Source organism: Nannospalax galili, unplaced genomic scaffold, assembly GCF_000622305.1.
Source record: "Nannospalax galili isolate Female #2095 unplaced genomic scaffold, S.galili_v1.0 scaffold72, whole genome shotgun sequence".
NCBI lineage: Eukaryota > Metazoa > Chordata > Mammalia > Rodentia > Spalacidae > Nannospalax > Nannospalax galili.
In genome coordinates, this window is record NW_008336933.1 from 3287316 (window position 1) to 3307624 (window position 20309).

Below are 20309 nucleotides of genomic sequence, written 5' to 3' on the forward strand. Positions count from 1 at the left end.
GGTCTTTTTGAGACAGGGGGATTTCCCTGTAGCCCCAGTTGTCCTGGAACTTACTATGTAGACCTTGCTGGCCTTGAACTCACAGCAACCCGCTTGCCTCTGCCTTCCGAGTGCTGGGATCAAAGGCGTGCGCTACCACGCCCAGTTCTTACAATATTTTATACATTATTTTTATTTTATGTATATGTGTGTATTGGCTGCATGTGTGTAGGTGCATGAGTGTTGTACAATGTCTGCAGAGGTCAGAGGGTGGCATTGGATCCCCTGGAACTAGAGTAACTGACAACTGCTAGCTGCCATGTGAGTGCTGGGAATCGAACCCTGGGTCCTCTGCAAGAGCAGTCATGCTCCGAACCGATGAGCCATCTCTCATGGGCCCCTTAGGCTTTTTCTTAACCCATTTTGATAACTCATCAAGGGTAGAACTGTGAACAGGTAGGACTTCAGGCAAATCACAAAAGAAGAGGGAAATGAGGGTTGGTATTAAAAAAAAAGATTTGGAGATTAAGAATTCCAGCGACTTGCTGAGATGCAAGAAGAGGTGGAAACAAATGCATTCAAGTTGGTCCTATAATCTTAGCATGTGGGAGGCAGGAATTCGAGGCCAGCCTGAATTATGCAATGAGATCTTTCAGCTCAAATCAAACAAAACAAAACAAGCACATTCACTGATACCCCTACCTAAATTAGTAAAGACTTAAAAAATCAAGCATGAAAGAGGCTGGAGGTGTGATTCGGTAATACTGTGTTTGCCTAGCCTACATGAGACCCTGATTGAAGTCTGAGTGTTAAACAAATAATACCAGAGTGGGTGGAGACCAAAGGTTTCCTGCCTGAAAAGTTCAGAGATGGTTCTGTGGTCAAGGCTGATACATGGCCATGGACGATAACAATCCACTACCACCCCTGCCTACCTATAGATAAAGAGGCCGAAACAACATGTCTGGCTGAGCTCAGCCAGATAACCAAAAGCAAGTTCAGGAGTATCGGGGAAACCTTCAACACAGGCAATGCAGGCTGCCTGTGAGCGAGCTCAAGGGCCTCAAGCAAACTGGAATCAAGCAAGACTAGCTTCAAGGACTCTGGAGACTCATAATTCACTCCAAGATTTTAAGAGTCTAAGTAACCATAAAACCTTACCTGCTTTTGCATAGCCAATGATCCCACCAGTAGCAACCAGGGCTGCATAGCCGAAACCGAAATAATGTAAAGGCATTCTGAAATGGCAAGAGGGAGAAACCAACACCAACCATGCTTAAAAACCACGCCACAGACAACTGGATGAGAGATGGGAAGATGGTTCATTGGGTAAAGGTTCTTGCCAAAGGCTGGCAACTACTGGGAACCCAGGGGAGAATGAACTCCTGTAGGTTGTCCTCTGCCCTCTATACACATGATATGGTGTACAAGCATACCCACACATATACATACATAAATAATTCAATAAAAATTTTAAATCATTGAATGGGATAAAAAAGGTCATCATTCCATGCAAATGCTGTCACTGTACAGATGGAAAAAGAGGATGGGGGACATGCAGAGTCACAGAACTAGACAGCGGCAGAGTTGGATTCAAATCCAGGTTCTAGGCCACAAGTCCCTGAATCAACCCACACCCCAGGCTGCCCCTAGGCAGTTCCAGCCTTAGGACTCTTCCCAGACAGAAACACACTCTGGTCTCAGAAGCCCCAGATCATTTTCCCATTTACTGGGTACTCACAGCGGGCCACTGTCCTTCTGCATTCTTCTGTAACTTTGTCCAGACAGGTAAGCACACCAGGCCTTCACCTGTGGAGAAGTCAGAGTAGTTAGGAACACACAGGTCTCTGGCAGTCAGATAGAAATGGGTTCTAGGTGCACCCCTGGGTGTGAGTGGCTGAGTGTAGCCCCTTAGGGACACAGCCTCTGGACACCCTGTGCTCCTCTGTGGCAGGTGAGGGTTATCACTTTCCTGGGGCTGCTGTGCTCATTCAATTGGGTAATAAGTAAAGTGCTTAGTACACAAGAAACGCTGGACACACACCAAGCAGTTTAGCAATCATCTCCGCTGTAACACAGGCCCGCAGAAGGTAAGCAGGAGTCACTGGCCAGTTCTGGACAGGTACTGAGCTGGGCATTTCAGCTCCAAGTTATTACTAAATCAGAAACCAAATGCCCTGGCACCTTATTCTGTTCTTAATTGTCTCTGTGGGACATGCTGAATGCTGTTTCCCCTCTGCCCCCAAAATCAGATGTCCTCAATACTAAACGCTTGCAAAACTTAAAAGACCTTGAATCCAACCTTCAGTTCTCGTTAGACTGCAGCGCAGGGAATATAAAATGCCCGGAAGCCCGAGTCATAGCTACACGTGACGCTGCACCTCTAGAAGTTAACTCCCGTTTGCTTTAAAGCATTGCGTGTCCCAGCCTAACAAGACTGAAAGCAGCGCACACCCGTTTGGTTCCGTGCTAAGAACTAAGTCTCTACACACGGGGAAGAGAGACTTAGGGTCCTTCCCGGAAGTCACTTAACGTTTTAGAGAAAGTGAACAATGAAATCTCCACAATGCTGATCAGTCATGCGACAGCTCCAGCTTTGCACGGACTCAGAGAAAAAGTGCCGCTGCACAGCCGCTGGGCCCGGCGAGCTCACCCGCCGCAGGGACGCCTCCAAATAATTCCTAAATGCCAAAGTCCGCGTGAGAAAAGCACACCCACTTACCCACGACCCGGCGAACCAGAGCGAGTCTCCCGAAGGCTGCGCCGGAGGATGAGGCCGCAGGAGCAGAGAGGCAAAGAGCCAAGGTCAGGGTCCAGGATCAGCGGACGTCACGGCTCGCGCTCGGTTTCCCGGGGCGGGGAGGGGCGGGGCTTCGGAAGCCTGGGACGAAGGCGCGCGCTCCGCTTCCGGGGAGGGGGCGGGGCTCTAAGTCATTGCGTCATGTGGGCGGGACTCGGGCCGAGCTAAGAGCCCGCTAAACGGGGGGGCGGGGCTTGGAGCCAGGCGTGAAAGCGCGCGTTCCCCTTCCCGGGGATGGGGCGGGGCTTGAAATTGTCCTGGGGGCAGGAAGCTGGGCTTTAAGGCGGGGCTTGGCGTCTTTCGGGAGAGGGAGGGGCGGGGCTCATGGCCGGAATTGAGGCTCACGACACTGGCAGAGGCGGAGCTCAAGCGGCCCGGCCTGGGGTGAGCGTTCGGGTCTCCGCCGAGCCCAGTGCTCCTGAGTTGGGACTGAAGGTGGAGGCCCGAGAAGAGCCCGTAAAGCTGGATTCCGCAGGCCGGTGCACAGATGGGTACCGAGCCGTGTGAACCCGAGGCGGGCCATCCGGAAAGACTGTCTCTCCGACTGCCGGAAGGAACTACTGCCAACCTGCAGGGAACACCGAGGCCGCTGGAACCGAGGCTGCTAGAGAAGCCCCTGAAAGGGCAGCAGGCAAACTGAGTGTCATTTCCACCCATCTCTGAGTCCACTGATTGACGTTATCTCAGTTCCACCAAATACCTGCGCTTCTGCTCCTCCGTAACCCTGCATCAAGAACAAACATGGCAAGGGCCGGGCGTGATGGTGCATGCCTTCAATTCCACCTCTCCCGATGCTGAGGCAGGCGGATCTCTATGAGATCCAGGCCAGCCTAGTCCACATAGTGAGTTCCATGCCAAAATAAACACGACTAAATTTTTTAAGAATGCTCTCCATCCCCCCCCCACCTCCAAAAAAAAAAAAAAAGCCGGGCGTGGTGGCGCACGCCTTTAATCCCAGCACCCGGGAGGCAGAGGCAGGCGGATCTCTGAGTGCAAGGCCAGCTTGATCTACATAGTGAGTTCCAGGACAGCTGGGGCTACAGGGAGACCCTGTCTCAAAAAGAACCCCCCCCCAAAAAAAAAGTTTTCAGGTTTTTTTTTTCCCCTGACCAAGTGTTCACTAGGTAGCCCTGGCTGGCCCATAACTAGGTAGACCAGGCTAGCCTACCTCCCTAGTGCTGGGATTACAGGCCTGTGCCATCATGCCCAGCCAGACATGGCTCAATGATTAAGAGCACTTACTGCTTTTCCAGAGACCAGAGTTCAATTCCCAGCACTCACATCTTGTGGCTCAGAACTACAGGTAACTCCAGCCCAAGGTGGTCTGATGCTCTTCTGGCCTCTGCAGCCACCTGCTCATGGCATTGACTCACATAGACAAAAAATACATAAAAATAAATCTTTAAAGCTTTCCACTGTCAACACCTACTTCCAGATAGCAAAATGTTGTATCACAGCTAATTCTAAGCAGCAAAGATGGTGGTTAAGAACTTGGAATGATTCCAGAATGCTAGATTATCACCAGTAAGAACCTACTGGATTACTAGAGTTGAACCACAAATGTGAATGGGGTGTCATCCAGATTATGGTCAGATGCACCTGTGTCTTTGTATGAATCGGCACACACAAGTACATGCTTTCAAGTTCAAGATGCCCAGAGTTTATTTTATTCCTTGTAGCTAAGTCTTCAATCACTGAGAAAATACTGCTCCCTCTGCTGGAAATGCCCTTTTATAGTCTGAAAACTCAATCTTCTCTTACAGCAGTATAGCTGCCCCTAACCTCCCCCTGGGTCACTACATCAAAAACATCCATTTAAACCTGGCATTTAATCCCAATGTCCAGGAGGCAGAGGCAGGCAGATCTTTGTGAGATAAGAGGCCAGCTTGGTCTATATATTTATTGAGTTCCAGGCCAGCTGAGGCTGCAGGGAAACCCTGTCTCAAAGAGACAAACAACAACAACAACAACAACAACAACAACAAAAAAAAACCCAGAAAACAAACAACTCCCCCTCCTGCATTTATTTCAGTGTTTGTCTTTGGGGCAAGGATGTTTTTCCTTTTAGTTCCACAGGCTAAGACGGTGCCAACTACACGTGGTGGACTCTCAACACATGGACACTGAATAAACAGTAGGGGAGGGATGTGGAGAGTCTAAACATCAGGAAGTTTCTGCATGCATGCACATCTGCTCCTACACAAGCATCAAAGTAATTCAACTCCACATTTTAGCATTCTAGCAGGAAAAACAAAACCAGACTGCCAGAGCAGTTCCGTATTTTGACGTGAACTGTCATATACTGCCAGGTTAAGGTGCCTTAGAAGCAATGGAACAGAAAGACTCACAAACCAAATTCATATGCTGGAATCACGGGGCTGGAGATTTAGCTTGGTGGTAGAGTGCTTTCCCTTGGCTCTGGGTTTAGTCCCCAGTATATAAGGGGAAAAAAGAAAATCTTTAGATGCCTAACTCACTAAGTCCATTCCAGATAAGGAAAAACAAGTTGGAAAAAATTGGTACATGAGTCTCCAGGACAGAGTGAAACAAAAGGGCATCAGATCCCCTGGAAATGGAGTTACTGACAGTTAACTGCAGTGTGGGTGCTGGGAACCACACCTGGGTCCTCTGCAAGAGCATCCAGTGTTCTTAATTGCTGAGCCATCTCTCCAGCCCAAGGATGGATATCGAGAAATTTAAACAAAAAGCCAACCACACAAGTTACATTAGAGAGGCACTGCTCCTGTTGGCCCATGAACAGCCATGGGTTCTATTCTAGAGAATGATGGGTTTGTGATGCTTTTTGTATTAGTTCATTTGATCTACTGTGAACATTTCGTCTCTTATCTGGTGCATCAGTGTTTGGATGTCTCACATAAACTTTGTATCTGCAAATATTGGGCATCTTGAACTTTTTAGTCCTATTTATGTAACACATTTCCTATTTACTTTCTGTTTTCCAATGAAGGGAGTCTATGTTGCCCAGGCTGGCCTGGAACTCCTGGGCTCAAGGAATCCTCCAGCTCAGCCTCTTGGGTAGCTGGGACTCCAGGAACAGAATTCCTTTTATACCAACCTTACACCCTTTCCCTACCAGTGCATTTCTAGTTAGAACATCCTTCTTTGCCACTAAGGCCATTGTGGGTGACCACAGGTGCTTAAAAGCCTGAAACATAAGGATCCACTAAATAAACTGGGACCTGATGAAATTTACTTCTAGTGGTACCAGGTAGGTCAGGGCTCCAGGTTGCAAACCAGTCAAAAACTACATATGCTTACATGTAATTCCTTTCAAAGTCAGCCTTGTCTTTTGTAATACCAAAACTATCACAAACTTTTAAAAAAATCATGTAGGCTGGACATAGTGGAGCATGGCTTCAAGCACTTACTGGCAGATGCAGGCAATTCTCTGTGTCTGAGGCCAGGCTGGTCTATATAGTTTCAGACCAGCCAGGGCGATACAATAAGAACCTGCCTAAAATAATAAATTTGTGTGTAGATATGCACATCCTGCCATGTGTAGTGTTTAGAGGACAACTTAGAAGTTGGTTCTTTCTTCTCACCATGTGGGCTCTGGGGATCAAACTTGAGTCATCAGGCTTCATGGCCCTTACACATTTAACCATCTTCCTGGCTCACAGATTTATCTTCTTTTGATTTCTCATTATGTCACCCCTTGGAACTGTCCATTGTTTAACCTCTCATAGAGGCAGCTGACATCTACTGACTTGTTTTATCCAAATGAAAAAAAATACGCCATTACTATGACAACAGTGGTAGCAACAGGGTTACCTTCACTGAGTTCTGACAATGTATAAACCCATGCAAAGAGCTTTATACATATTGACATTTTAGTCCACCCCAATCGTATGATTGCATGGAGGGATTATGCCTTACACAGATACGAGACTGAGGAAAAATGACAAGGAACGGCAAGGTGGATTAAGACTACACTATATAGGTGAGTACTGTGACGCTCTGAGAGAGATGAGCTGTTATGGGAAATGTCTTTTTTTTTTTGTCTTTTTGAGACAGGGTCCCCTTGTAGCCCCAGCTGTCCTGGAACTCGCTATGTAGACCAGGCTGGCCTCGAGCTCACAAAGATCTGCCTGCCTCTGCCTCCCAAGTGCTGAGATTAAAGGCATGCACCATAACGCCTGGTGGGAAATGTTTTTCAATTTTTAAAAATATTTTTTATGTGCATGATTGTACTGCCTGCATATATGTAAGGGCACCCATGTTGTGTAACACCCGCCAAGGTGAGAAGAGAGCATCAGATCCCCTGAAACTGGTGGTTGTTAGCCACCATGTAGGTGCTGGGAATCAAATCCAGGCCTTCTGCAAGAGCAGCCAGTGCTCTTAACTGCTGAGCCATCTCTCCAGCCTGAAGTATCTCTCTCACCCTTAAATCTTGTCAGCTACTGCTGAGAAGCAGAATTGTCTGTAGAGTAACCTTCACCTGCCTATGGTAAAGACTGTGTTGACTGAACTTTGGCAGGGAACCAAGTGCCATGGCTCAGCAGTAGAGTGCCTGCCCTAGCACCACAAAATAAATACGTTCAAATTTTAACTATTCGAAATTTAGTATTTTCTTATCTTTACTTGCTGTGAACAATAGTAAATATCATACATTCCAATGAACACATGCCACCATTATATATAAGATGCCAGCTGCCAAAAAGGGTTTTAGTGGGTTTGGGTTTTTGTTTTTTTTGAGACACAGTCTCCCTGTAGCTCCAGCAGGCCTGGAACTAACTATGTAGGCCAGGCTGGCCTCGATCTCAGAGATCTGCCTGCCGCCCCAATGCTGGGATTGAAGGTGTGTGTGCACCACCACACTGAGCCTTGCTTTACTGTTCTTTTTTTAAACTAAAATAAAAACCACCACCTAAAAGTCTGTTTTTTTTTTTTTTTAAGAAAAAAAGCTGTACATCTTCTCCAGAAGAAATTCCTTTTGTTACTCAGAAAGGTAAAGTGTAACACTGGAAAAGGAGTGTGCTGTCAAGAAGGCATTCTCTTGGGGAGAAATCTGACGTTTGTCACGTGAGCTGCATTTTCCTTTTCTTCTTCTTTTCCAGCAGTGCCGTTGTTCTCCTCCTCTTGGCTGGCACCAAGCGAGCTCCCTTGGCTGGCTTCTCACGGTCACCAGTTGAAGCAGGTTTCTTTGAGCCAGGCTCTGGCGTTCCCTCTTCCTGCACCATGTTGCCACATTCTGTTTTGTTCGTTCTGGCTCGTTCTTTACTTACTGGAACAAATCAGACAGTGCGTTAAAGGCGGTGTTTCTTCCCCCAGAGTGGAGTCATGGGACATCTCATATTTCAACTAGTCTGGGGCTGACTGCTCAAGCCTTTTAAATCATTTTCTTAATTTACCTGGAAAGGGCGCTGTTGAAGGAAGGCTCTTTTTTGCATCTGTCACTCTGTCTAACCATACTCCAAGACAGGTCAGCCTGGCACCAGTGTTCACTTCACACAGCAAAGACGGGGGAACTTTCTGAAACAAAAGGGAGGGAGAGCTTATGACATACTTAACTCAGAGGAATTTGGATAACTGCTTTTTCTTTTTTAATAACCAGTAACAGAATGCATGTACCATGCTATGTGTCAGTCTCCATGCACAGGAAGTGCTTCCACCTGGGTTTATTAAATTAAGTAAGGGCACCAATGAAGTCACCCAACAATGCACTGTTTAGAATGCAGCTCCCGTCAGGTGATGCAAATCTGTATTCTCTTGAGCATAAGATATGATACTACTTAGAAGTAATCAACTATTTTGACTTATGATTGGTCTGACTAGGGTGCTCACAGAGCCAATTTCTTAAACATATCCAGACATTATATAAGGAAACACACTATGTCTTATATAGACACTCAATAAGCCTTACTAAACTGAGACTATCAGGAGACAACAGAAGGGAATTTAACATGTAATGATCTAGTTCAAAACTATATTGGTAGTTCCACAATCAATCAGAATCTTTAAAATTGTTTTTGATAATGGCCATCATTTTATCTAATATTATAGAGAACACTGACTGACAGAAAAAAAATCAGTTTTTCTGATTAGAAAGCAGAGGCTGATCTGGGATCTGATCTTGATCAGTTCCGAGTCACAAATGCTAGTCCCCCACCCCTCCAGGCAACTCTGCCAACTTGAAAACCATCAATAACAATTATGCAACTAAAAAGAGGGAAGATTTTAAAAGCTTATATGTCTTATGAATCTTAAGAAAAGATAATCTCTCTCCTATTACAGCAATCCTCACAGAAAGCTTGTTTAACGTGCATTCACATGGGTACAGACACTGACCTTATCCAGCTTAAGCTTCCACATCTTAATGAAACCATCATTCGATGCTGTGACAAGAACATGATGCTCTGGAACTTCAAAACTGAACATGCCTTTTACCCTAGGGTAGAAGTATTAATGTCATGAAGATCATTTCTTCCAGGAGCTGAAGAGATGGCTCAGTGGTTGGTGAAGAGCGCTTCTTCCCCTTCCAGAGGATGAGTTCAGTCCCCAGCACCTACACTGGGTGGCTCACAACCACCTACCCCACCTCCTACTCCAAACTCTCTTCTGTCCTCTTCCGGCTTCTGCTTACATGCGGCATTTACTCACATATACAAATACACATGTACATTAATAAAAATAGTAAAAACAAATCTTAAAAAAAAAATTTCAGCACTTCAAGAAGGGGGAAAAAAAATTCAAGTGTGGTGGTACACGCCTTTAATCCCAGCACTCAGGAGGCAGAGGCAGGAGGATCTCTGTGAGTTCAAGGCCAGCCTGTTCTATATAGAGTTCTAGGTCAGCTGGTGCTACAGGGAGACCCTGTCTCAAAAAGCTAAAAAAAAGGAAATTCTTTCCAAAGAATGTGACATCATTATAAAACCATGTGCACAGACTCTAGCTTTTTCAATGCTTCAAGTATTTTCAAAATGTTCAGCAACCATTGGCTTAAAATATCATGATGCACATACTCCACTGGTCAACCATTTTCAGCTCTGAACATCAGATAAAACTGTCCCTCTCTTAAGGCAAAACTGAAATGATAACTACTCAGGTTACTTAAAGGATGAATAAAGAGGAGGAAACAGCCCATAATCTCAGGAACTCTTGTTCAGGAAGGGAAGACTAGAGATTCATGGAGAGGAGAGCACGGCCTTCCCCATCCCCAGCCCCTCCTAGTCTAAGCTGCTTTTCAGCATCTGGATTCCGGTTGTTGTTTAGTTGACTGTTATTGTTGCCTCGCTGACTGTTCTGCTTCCATTTTTGCTGGATAAATTTTTCGAATAGAAGTAAAACCATGATACTTTCAAGCTTAAAACCCTCAAAACTGTAATCTGCTTTAAAGTAACATGGACAAGTCTGGCAAGATGGCTCCCTGGGTAAAAGCACTTGCCATGTATACCTGACAGCCTGAATTTGATCTTCAGAACCCACTTAAAGATTAAAGGAGAGAACCAATTCCACAAAGTTATCCTCTGATCTCCGTTTGAGCACTGTGGCATGTATGTTCACACAAACACACAAGTGTGCTTGTACACACATACACATACACATTTAAAATAACATGGGAGGAGGAGGTGGCTGGGATAAAGATATGTTGAGACTGGTTCTGAAGCAGCAAATGCTGGAGCTGGTGGCGGGGTCCGGGGAGCTGGTGGCAGGGTCCAAGGAGCTGGCGGTGGGTCTGGGGAGCTGGTGGTGAGGTCTAGGGAGCTGGTGGTGGGGTCTGAGGAGGTGGTGGTGGGTCTAGGGAGCTGATGGTGGAGTCTGAGGTGGTGGTGGGTCTAGGGAGCTGATAGTGGAGTCTGAGGAGGTGGTGGTGGGTCTAGGGAGCTGATGGTGGAGTCTGAGGAGTTGGTGGTGGGTCTAGGGAGCTGATGGTGGGGTCTAAAGAGGTGGTGGTGGGTCTAGGGAGCTGATGGTGGGGTCTAGGGAGCAGGCTCCTTAAACTGGTCTGCTTGCCCATATAGTTCTTCTAAGTCAAAAAACAAAGGCTGGGAATGTAGCTTGGTGGTAGAGCATCTGCCAAACCACCTACTGCCTTACTGTAATGGGTGGGAGCTGTGAACACACAAGAGATTGTGTCTTTGGTTCATCATTAAAAACAAACAGTGGGGACTGGAAAGTCAACGGTTCTGACTGTTCTTGCAGAAGACCTGGGTTCAAATCCCAGCACCCACATGGCAGCTAACAAACTGTAACTCCGGTTCCAGGGGATCCGACAGCCTCTTCTGTCCTCCACGGGAATTGCATGACACAGGTGCACTTACTTACATGCAGGCAATACATGCATACACATAAAATAAAAATAATAAAATAGTCCCTTAAAATGTTAAAAAAAAAAAAAACAAACACACAGTAAAACAGCATTGTTAGGAATGCATCTGAAATGGTCTCCCTTAAATGGGTTTACTTTCTAATACAGGAAAAGCACTGCCCATATCCTGACTGCAGGACTGAATATTCACAATAAGTTTCTCAAAACAACTGTTTTCTGGAAAATAAGATTTAAGGCTTATTTGAGACCTGGGTGAACACGCTGTTGAACCACACGGAAGCAAAATGCTGTATACTCTCTCATTTTTCAAAGTCACAGTAAAAAGAACAGGGACGTTAAGAGTCAGGTGACTTGGACCTGGGCCAGCTCTTTTACTCAAGTGGACTATGATTTGGGCCAAGTCAATGAACCACTTACTGAGACCATCGATGCCTCAGCTAGGAGGATAGAGCTCGATGCCATTTCACTTTCCCGATGGGGAAAAGGGGACGTGGGCAAAGGGATTAAGTAAAAGGACAAAAGTGGTCAGGGATAAAGCTCAATACTGCTTCCTTTCTGGTTTGTTCAAATATGCCTGCTGTCAGGTTCCACATCTAACAGACGTATTTTTAAAACATGCAAATGAATCGTCTTGGTCACAGCTTCACTCCTCCTGTGTTATGAAGTCAGGAACATTTTTCGTCATCTCCTTACACGCCAGGCATCATATACATGGGACAGTATCAGTATCTTACATGTTGATCAGAAACAATCACATATGCAGCATTCAGTAAGATTACACATACACACAGACCAATTTTTTTAAAGATTTTTTTTTTAAATACCTGTTTTCATGAGCTTTAAATTCACAGAGGCACACCAGTGAATCACAGTCAAAAAACCTTACAACTTCTTCGTCACCAGCCACTGCAAGGACAGAATCCTCGGAGAAAGAAAAAGAAAATAAATACCCAGAATGCCCTCAGTTCTGACCACCTCAGATCCTTCCACCACTACTTCCTAAGGACTTACTGAGAGAAATGTAACAGAAGAAATCCTCTTTTCATTTGTGATGGTGCCACTGACAGACGCAGTGTCGAGGTGATACACATCTATTCTATTCAGTAGAACAACTACGTACTTCTCTCCACTTGGGGACCATTCCACTATGTGAGCATCTGTAAGTTAAAAATATCTTATCTTAGCTGGGTGTGTTGGTTTAAGCCCAGAACTTGGGAGAAGGAAGGAGAATTCAGGAGTTCAAGGCCAGCCTCAGCTATAAAGCAATTTTGAAGCCAGTTTAGTCTATATGAGATTTTATCTGAACCCTCTCATCCCCAACTTATAAATCCCTTAAAAAGGTCATCATAATAAAAATAGCAAACACTTATAACTGCATCTTCTCACAGGAAAATTGTTTCATATTTCATAATACACTCAGAACATACATCTCGGGTTAGGGCTGGGAGATGGCTCAGTGGTTAAGAGCACTCGCTGCTTGTGCAGAGGACCTGAGTTCTGTTCATGGCTCACAACCACCTGCAACTCCAGTTCCAGGGTATCTGATGCTCTTCTGGCCTCCTCCATATGGTGCACATATATACATGCAGGCATTAATATATACACATAATAAATAAATCTCTTTTTAAAAAAATTACTGAAGGTCATAAAATGGTATGTGAGAGTTGTAAGAACCCAGATCTGAAATGGGAAGAGAAAATAACTTAGAACATGTGCTCTGAACTAACTACCATCAAGCAGGAAATAAACGTGTACACACACATTTAATGTGTATACATACATTCATATTTCAGTTACTACAAAATATATTCCAAACTACTCACTTTGCTTTATATTTTTTATGAAAGCTGATCTTCCCTCCACAAGATTCCACGTTCTGCAAAACAGGAGGCTTGTTTATATCACAATCTCCACTTCAGTCACTAAGTGGAAAAGTACATGCATGGAGAATAGTACCCGCCCCCACATACAGGATAATGGATTTTAAAGGACGTGCCATCTGTTTTGTAGCAATGTCATGAAACGTTTACTATCAAGCAGAATTAAAGCACAGCCTAGCCCAGACCTTTTAAACACGTTGCTATCCATTAGTTTCATCTATATTTCTCTTTAGGGCCATCCATGTCTTGCTTCACTTTACAATGACTGGAGCGTAGTGCATGTTTGAAATAAATCTCTCTCTCTCTCTGTCTCTCTCTCATATATATACATATATATATATAGGTTTGTTTTTCAGACTGGCCTCACTATGTACTATGTAGCCCTGGCAGGCCTGGAACTTGCTATGTAGACTAGGCTGGCCTTGAACCCATGAGATCTGCCTGCTTCTGCCTCCCGGGTGCTAGGATTAAAAGTGTGTACCACTATGCCTGACCAATATAAGTCATTTTTATATTACCATTATGAAGTAGTCCAGTAATTTTCTATTTTTCCCTGTTTTCACAGTAACTTAAAATAGTTGAAAACTTAGGAACAATACAGAAAACCAGTATTTGATTACTGTAAGAGATTAATTAGTAAAGACGCCCTTGAGCATATAACTTACCTTAATGTCTTATCAGTACCAACGGACAGGGCCAACTTGCCAGATGGATGAATAGAAAGGAACGTCACATGTCCTCTAAAAGGAAACTGACAGTTAGCCCCCAGCCTCAGTGGCTCATCTGAAAGGCCAATGGGAATAGCAGACTCACTTGTGGGCTTTAATGGACTTCAGGCATTCCCATTTCTTTGCATCCCAGACACAGATGAGTCCATCTTCCGCTCCACTGATTAAGTGCCTGGTGCCATAGAATCTCAGACAAGTGATTGTGCCTGTAAAAACCAAGACAAGCAAAACTGTATTCTCTTGAAAACAAATTTCATCTCTTGTTGGAAGATTGTACCATAGCAAGTAAAACGTGAGGGTATGACTGCAGCTTGGCAGTAGCTCTGCCCAGCACACAGAGGATCCCACAGTTCAACCCCAGTACCACAAAAGCGGAACAAAAGAAAACATCCAACGTCCATGAGACTCCTGAAATACACTGGAAAGTCTCAGGTGAAGAATTAAAGTTCTTGTGTTAAAACACACATGTCTATTTTGGTGGTGCTGGGAGATTAAATCCAGAGCCTTGTGCATGCTGAGCAGGAGCGTTACTAAGCTATACCGCCAGCCTATGAATGCAGGTTTAAGGCTATGCAAATGTTTTCAGTTGTAGATGTAAACTTGAACTAATCAGTTCACTGCCTCTATAGTCACAAATAGTGATTATAATCACGGAGAGGTTCAGGAGTCAAACAAAGCTAACTGCCAACCAGCTCATCTAGAAAACAAATGACGATGTTCAGCCACGATTCCTACTTTAAACAGCGGGCGAGCTATCCAATCAGCCACAATGCAATCATCACTGATGCAGAACCGTCATCTTATTCCCATGTTTTCATTCACTAATTACTAGGACAATTCTATACAGTGTTACATTTGGGGCTATGCTGTCTGTGAACTTCTTCCAGTGGTAAGCAAATTTCCTTAATCATTTCAATCTCTCTACAGCCTTAACTTCCCTCCACCAAAATTGAAGTCTTGCTCTCCCCAAAGACTTTCTTTTACGGATCAAATACTAAAAGGCTGGAGAGTGAGACAGTAAGAGAACTTACATTCCTCTAGCCCCAAAGCAGTCCCAACTATCACACCTGTACCTCCAGGTAAAGTTAGCTCTTCTCTTGAAGCCTGTGTCAACCCGATTTACCAACCTACATTTCAAGACCAAGCAGATCACTGCCCTCAACTCCCGCTGGCTGTCTGTTTTGATACAAGTAGTATTTCTGGAAAGCAGCTAACAGTTCACTCCCTTAGAATGCATGCAACTGCTTTCACAAAGCCGTGCAATTATAACATGAGCTATATACACTATCCACAAAGCCTGACATTTACCATTTGGTTCTTTGCAGAACATAAGTGAAAACCCAAGTCACCGTTTCCATCTACACACCTCCTGATCAATCCTTTAGAGTGTTCTTTATCTGGGCTTGCACACCACCTCAAAATGGAAACGTCTTCGGCTGTGGTTTCCCTTCTCTGCTATCCTCTTTGGCAACTATGCTCTTTCTGTCCATGAGGCCACCTAGAAGAGCTGATCTATTACCAACTATCTGACGGAGGATTTACACAAGCAAAGGAAGAAAACAAGAACCCTGCTTCATTCATCCCCCATCTAAACCGAGTCCTTTTCTTACTGCGGAATATAACAGCTTAAACAGATTACATTTTTGTCCAAGCCTAAGAGACACAGCTGACCTTCCTATGAATCGGGAGTTAAGGGATGGAGAAGGAATGTATGTGGAGATTCCTCATAGCCTGGCTTCAGATGAAGAGCAAGACACCTGTCAGTGAAGGTAAGGACCATGCGAGAAGGCAAACATCTGTCACTTCAACTTCACTCCTGAACCAATGCTTAGAGCATTACCAGCAGGCAGGAAACGGGCCCTATTTTATCCGCCTTTCTCTGCAGGAAATCAACCTTCCTGGCTGTTTCCTCAAACTAAATAACACAAAAAATTAATTCTACTCTGAGTTCTCCTTTTTCTTGCCTTTTCCCCCCAATCTTCTTGATTACATATTAAGTTCTTCCCTCCTTTCTGTTTCATGGAAAATACAAAAAAAAAACAGTACTAAGAAAAAAAATTACTTAGTCTTTCTAGCCCTTGACCTGCCTCTGTATTGGGTAACTCCTCTCAGACATGGACAACCCAACCACCAGTGTGCAATTATTGCTCCTTGACCTCAATTCCAATGATCTTTTTTCCTCTGTCTTTTACTCTGGTATATCTACAGTCTTCTTTGGAAACCATGACCAGGCTGTAGGTAGGTCCATGAGACTAAAACACAGAGACATTCTATCTCCGTAGGAGTGAGAGAGCAACCTGAAGACAAGGGGTCTTTTTTTAAGTTTTTATTTCTGTATCTCTATCACAGAGTCTGCTACATTAACAGACATGTACTGAACAGTCTTAACTGAAGTCAAACTGTAAGGAATCAACACCTCCACATATCTGAAAGGATACAACTTCTTACCATTGTGATGTACCAGAGCCCCATGTTCTATCTTCTTTTTCATGTCATAAATGTGAATTGTTTCATCTTTGCTCCCAGTGACTACAAAGCGACTGTTCACAGCCACTGCTGACAAGGAGGCAGTGTGGGCATGGTGAGTGAAGTCAGCCACAGGAGTCCATTTCTGCAGAAGAGTGAGACATAGGATCAATGGCCCAGTCACATCACAATTCTCTGGAAATAGATAATGGTTCCACAATCCTTAAAATCTTCTAGTGGGCCCCACAGAGAAAAACCATGCAATGACATGCAAAGAACTGGGGAAGTGACAAGGAATGCACAGAGGTGGGATGGCAATGGGGGGAGTCGTGTCATCTCCAGATAGTGGAGATGAGTCTGAAGACTTAACATGTGAGACTTCCACATCATTCATCCAAATGCTCAGCTTTTTATATGGAGTTATTCATTCAAACATGCGTGGTACTAAATATAGGCAGGAGAAATACAGCAGTGACCAGTCTGTATTCAAATGAAGCTTCCATTCCAGGGACAGAGATATAAAGCAATACCATGTTACACAGAATGTAACAAGTTCTACAAACAAACAAACAAAAAGGGTATGTGTGTATTTTCATTAGTACCAACATGAGCCCTTGAGAATTGCCAACGAGGAGTCTCAGGAGGAACTCTGTGCTTATGACTATGAGATGTTTGGTTTGAGAAGTGGGACTGGATGAGTGCAAATAACAGAACACACAGACACACACACACACGAACTCTTCAAACTGAATTACATGAAAAATAGTTATTAGCAAACTACACCAAAGAGGAAAGAAAGAAAATCAAAGTTCTTTGCATTTACCTAAGAAGAATCATTGCACATTAAATCCTAAAGAACTACAGCAGCAGATAGTCTTTCCATCAATCAGGAACAATAGGCCCCCTTTGAGTCAAGTCACAATGTACCAGATGGACTGCTACAACTTACTTTTGTTTTGGGTAGGTTTCTTTGTATTACTTACTTACTGACTTATTTATCATCAAGGCCTTAATATGTGGCGAGGCTGGTCTCCAAATCACTATGCAACTCAGGAAGTTTGGAACTCTTCATCCTCCTGCCTTGGCCTCCTGGGTGCCAGGATTACAAGCCCAAGACACCCACCCCACTCAATCTTGCTAGGGCTTTTAATCAAAGTATAAACTTAGTGTATTCTTGCTAGGCGTGGTGGTGCACGCCTTTAATCCTAGGACTTGGGAGGCAGAGGCAGGTGGATCTCTTTGAGTTCAAGGCCAGCCTGGTCTACACAGTGAGTTTCAGGCTAGCTGGGGCTACAGGGAGATCCTGTCTCAAAAAAAGACCAAAAAACCTCTTTGTTTATTCTTGTTACATAAGTAATACCAGTTCTCTGGCCTACTGTTCAGTTTTAGTGGTATCATCTGGTCATGGTACCAGCTTGAGTATGAGACTCTTTGGTGGGCCCTGCCATCTTGTATTTATAAATGGTGAGCAGTCTCTTAACCTCTGAGAAACCTCCCATTGATTCATCTGTAAAATGATAACAGTTTGTCTCAGGGTTGCTGTGGATCTGGAACATAGTATGCAAGTTCACTACAAAGAAAACACACTAAAGACATACTCAAAATAGGTTCTAGAGCACTAGAATTGCTGCAGGAATAATAGTTTTTAGAGAAGTCAGGAGATCAGATTTCTAAATGTTTTTTAACATTTATTTATTTTGGGTGTCTGTGAGTGGGCACGAACCTGGAAGTCAGAGGACAACTTGGGATCAGTTCTCTCATTCTACCATGTGAGATCCAGGGATCAAACTCAGGTTGTGAGGCTTGAAGGCAAGCACCTTTACTGAGTGAGGCATCAACCTGGGATCAGAGTTCTAGTCCTGAGCATTCCTATCTGACTATGTTAGCAATTAACTTAATATCCTTATTCTCATATTTAGTAAAGATTTTCATATTGTGCTATATTTTACCTCCACATATACATTTTCAAAAATATTTTATTTATTATTTTTATTTTATGAGTGTATTGCCTGCCTGTATGTGAGCGCACCCGTGTCATGAAATGCCACCGAAGTCAGAAGAAGGCTTCGGATTCCCCTGGAACTGGAGTTAAGGATGGTTTGTAGCCACCATATGGGTACTGGGAATCAAACCCGGATCCTCTGCAAGAGCAGTCAGTGCTCTTAACCACTGAGCCATCTCTCCAGTCCCCTACCTCGATAGAGTTATGTCTCTTGTTCACTGATCCCTTCTAGCAGGAAGGTTACTGCGGGATCCACACCTCTGGCATCTTTTCCCCCTGCTTGCCTCCCCACAGTAAACTCTCAATCAATGAGTAAATTCCTATCGCCTTCTGGATCCTAATCCAGCTCTAATATCTTGTGAGGTATAAAGGCAGAAATTCAGTGACATAGGAAGTTATTCTTCCATAAGACTTTTAATAATCACATGTCAGCTTAGATCTACAGCTCATTTTTCCATAAAAAAGTCAGCTACTTTCATGCCTTTGGTATGGTTTGGTGTCTTTTCATTTTATTTTAACATACAATAAACACACATTTTTATGGAGCAAAATGCTCTATTTGAATACCTCTATACATTGTGCGGTGACCAGATCAGGGAAATTAACATGTCCATCTCCTCAACCATGTATCTAGTTTTTTTGCGTTGACAACATTCAAAAATACTTTCTAGTAGCTACTCTGAAATGTACAATTAATTGTCTATGGGAAGTCACTTTACCCAACCAACTGCATTTCTCTTTTTTAAAAAAATTTTGTGTATGAGTGTATTGTCTGCATGTGTGTAAGTGCACCCGTGTCATGTAATGCCCACGGAGATCAGAAGAGGGCGTTGGATCTCCTGGAACTGGAGGACGGTTGTTAGCCACCATATGGGTGCTGGGAATTGAACCCGGTCTTATGCAGGAGCAGCCAGTGCTCATAACCACTGAGACATCTCTCCAGCCCCCAAATGCCTTTCTGTACGCCTTAGCCTTCCTCTCTCCATCACCTTCCTACCTCCGCCCCAACCACATCTACTCTCCACTACGAGATCAACTTCTTTCGTTGCCTTCCAAGGACATTTTCGTGCAACAGAAAGTACTATTTCATTCTGGCAAACTCCGTACAGAGACAGCTCAGGCCAGCTTTGAACTCGCAATCCCCCTGTCTCAGGCTCTCAAGCGCCGGGATTCCGGACACTAGCCTGCCGGCTTTTCACCGCGGTCCTCCATCAACTATCCACCGAAACCCGAGAGGAAACGCGGACGCCCAGTGTTTACCTCGGCGTGGGCCCGAGCCTGACTTTCCCCGCCCCGCAGCCCCGGGCTCGCGGGGGGGGGGCCTCACCTGATGGTCGCCCCTCGTCGCGGGCTCCGGGTGGACTGTAAACCCGAACAGGACCTGCTCGTAGCTGCCCGCCAACAGCTCCATTCAGCAGCGCACGTGCCTTCCCCGGAACCCAGTGACTGCAGGAGCGGGGAGCGAACCGGACGCCAAAGGAGGCGGGCCTTCCTGCGTCGCGCGCGGATAAGACGTCATGCTCAGGGACATGCTCAGGGCCCCCCCCCCCCCTCCCCGGGCCACTTTAGGCTTCTGCTTCTGTAGCTATGGCGTCTACGCCTAGAGGTCAACGTAGCCCAGTGAGTTACGCCTGAGGGGAGTAGGCAGGACATCTTTCGCGCAAACCCATTTCTGATACATATAGGAAGGGGGGGCAATTTCCGGTTTGGGTGGTGGTTAGCGGCGCCTGTGGTTTGGAAGGCCTTGGGCGTGTGGAGGAAATCGGGAATTTTACTTGTTTTGATTGAACGATCTGTTAGGCCTTGTCTGGCTTTTCTGTCGCTGTCGTGCTGTAGTTATCCTACCAGTTCGTGGAAACCCTTGTGTTCACTGTTCAGTTAGTGCTACTCTTCCATAGGTTTCGAAAAGCCACACATTATTGTCTGTCTATTGTAATTATTTTCTCCTAAAACTAAAGTTGGAGTATGGCCCCTTGACTTGGGGCAAAGTGACTGAGGAAGTCGCATTTCATCTTATACATGGTCTTTAACATTTTACTCTAGATCATACTAGTTCATTTTAGTGCAAGAGTAATAGTTTAAAGGTGGGGCGGAGCTGGAGAGATGGCTCAGCAGTTATGCTCTCTGAGGACCTACGTTCCCAGCGTCCACGGCTAACAACCGT

The 20309-nt window shown here is 44.8% G+C and overlaps 2 protein-coding genes across 3 annotated transcripts in view; both read right to left on the reverse strand.

Moving 5' to 3' along the window:
• Tmem14c (transmembrane protein 14C) overlaps positions 1-2851 on the reverse strand; it is a 7208-nt gene extending 4357 nt beyond the window's left edge. Inside the window, exons 1-3 of one of the 2 annotated variants that reach the window (XM_008831624.2) lie at positions 2702-2851; positions 1721-1788; positions 1141-1217 (exon numbers count right to left, since the gene is read on the reverse strand). In XM_008831624.2, coding sequence (XP_008829846.1) covers positions 1141-1217; positions 1721-1743 — 100 coding nt within the window. In that variant the 5' untranslated portion in view covers positions 1744-1788; positions 2702-2851. Of the gene's footprint in view, positions 1-1140; positions 1218-1720; positions 1789-2512; positions 2604-2701 lie in introns of those variants that run through there. The other variant, XM_029562839.1, reaches the window with a different exon arrangement.
• A 4787-nt stretch (positions 2852-7638) lies between these two features.
• On the reverse strand, positions 7639-19633 carry Pak1ip1 (PAK1 interacting protein 1). The gene is made up of 10 exons (XM_008831625.3): positions 19473-19633; positions 16126-16288; positions 13763-13883; positions 13615-13689; positions 12893-12945; positions 12081-12226; positions 11894-11991; positions 9089-9188; positions 8152-8272; positions 7639-8024 (listed from the first exon to the last, which is right to left on the reverse strand). The coding sequence occupies exons 1-10, from the start codon at positions 19554-19556 to the stop codon at positions 7819-7821; spliced, it is 1167 nt and encodes a 388-aa protein (XP_008829847.1). The 5' UTR covers positions 19557-19633; the 3' UTR covers positions 7639-7818.
• Between the last annotated feature and the right edge of the window lie 676 nt (positions 19634-20309).

What these genes read in the sequence shown, in the direction of transcription:
- Pak1ip1 (XM_008831625.3), bottom strand. Translation starts at nt 19,556, where the DNA reads ATGGAGCTGTTGGCGGGCAGCTACGAGCAGGTCCTGTTCGGGTTTACA. An exon ending in GGCTCTGGTACATCACAATG is followed by an intron (nt 13,884 to 16,125) that starts GTAAGAAGTTGT and finishes TGGTTTTTACAG; the next exon opens with GCACAATCACTTGTCTGAGA. An exon ending in CTTCTGTTACATTTCTCTCA is followed by an intron (nt 11,992 to 12,080) that starts GTAAGTCCTTAG and finishes TCTTTCTCCGAG; the next exon opens with GATTCTGTCCTTGCAGTGGC.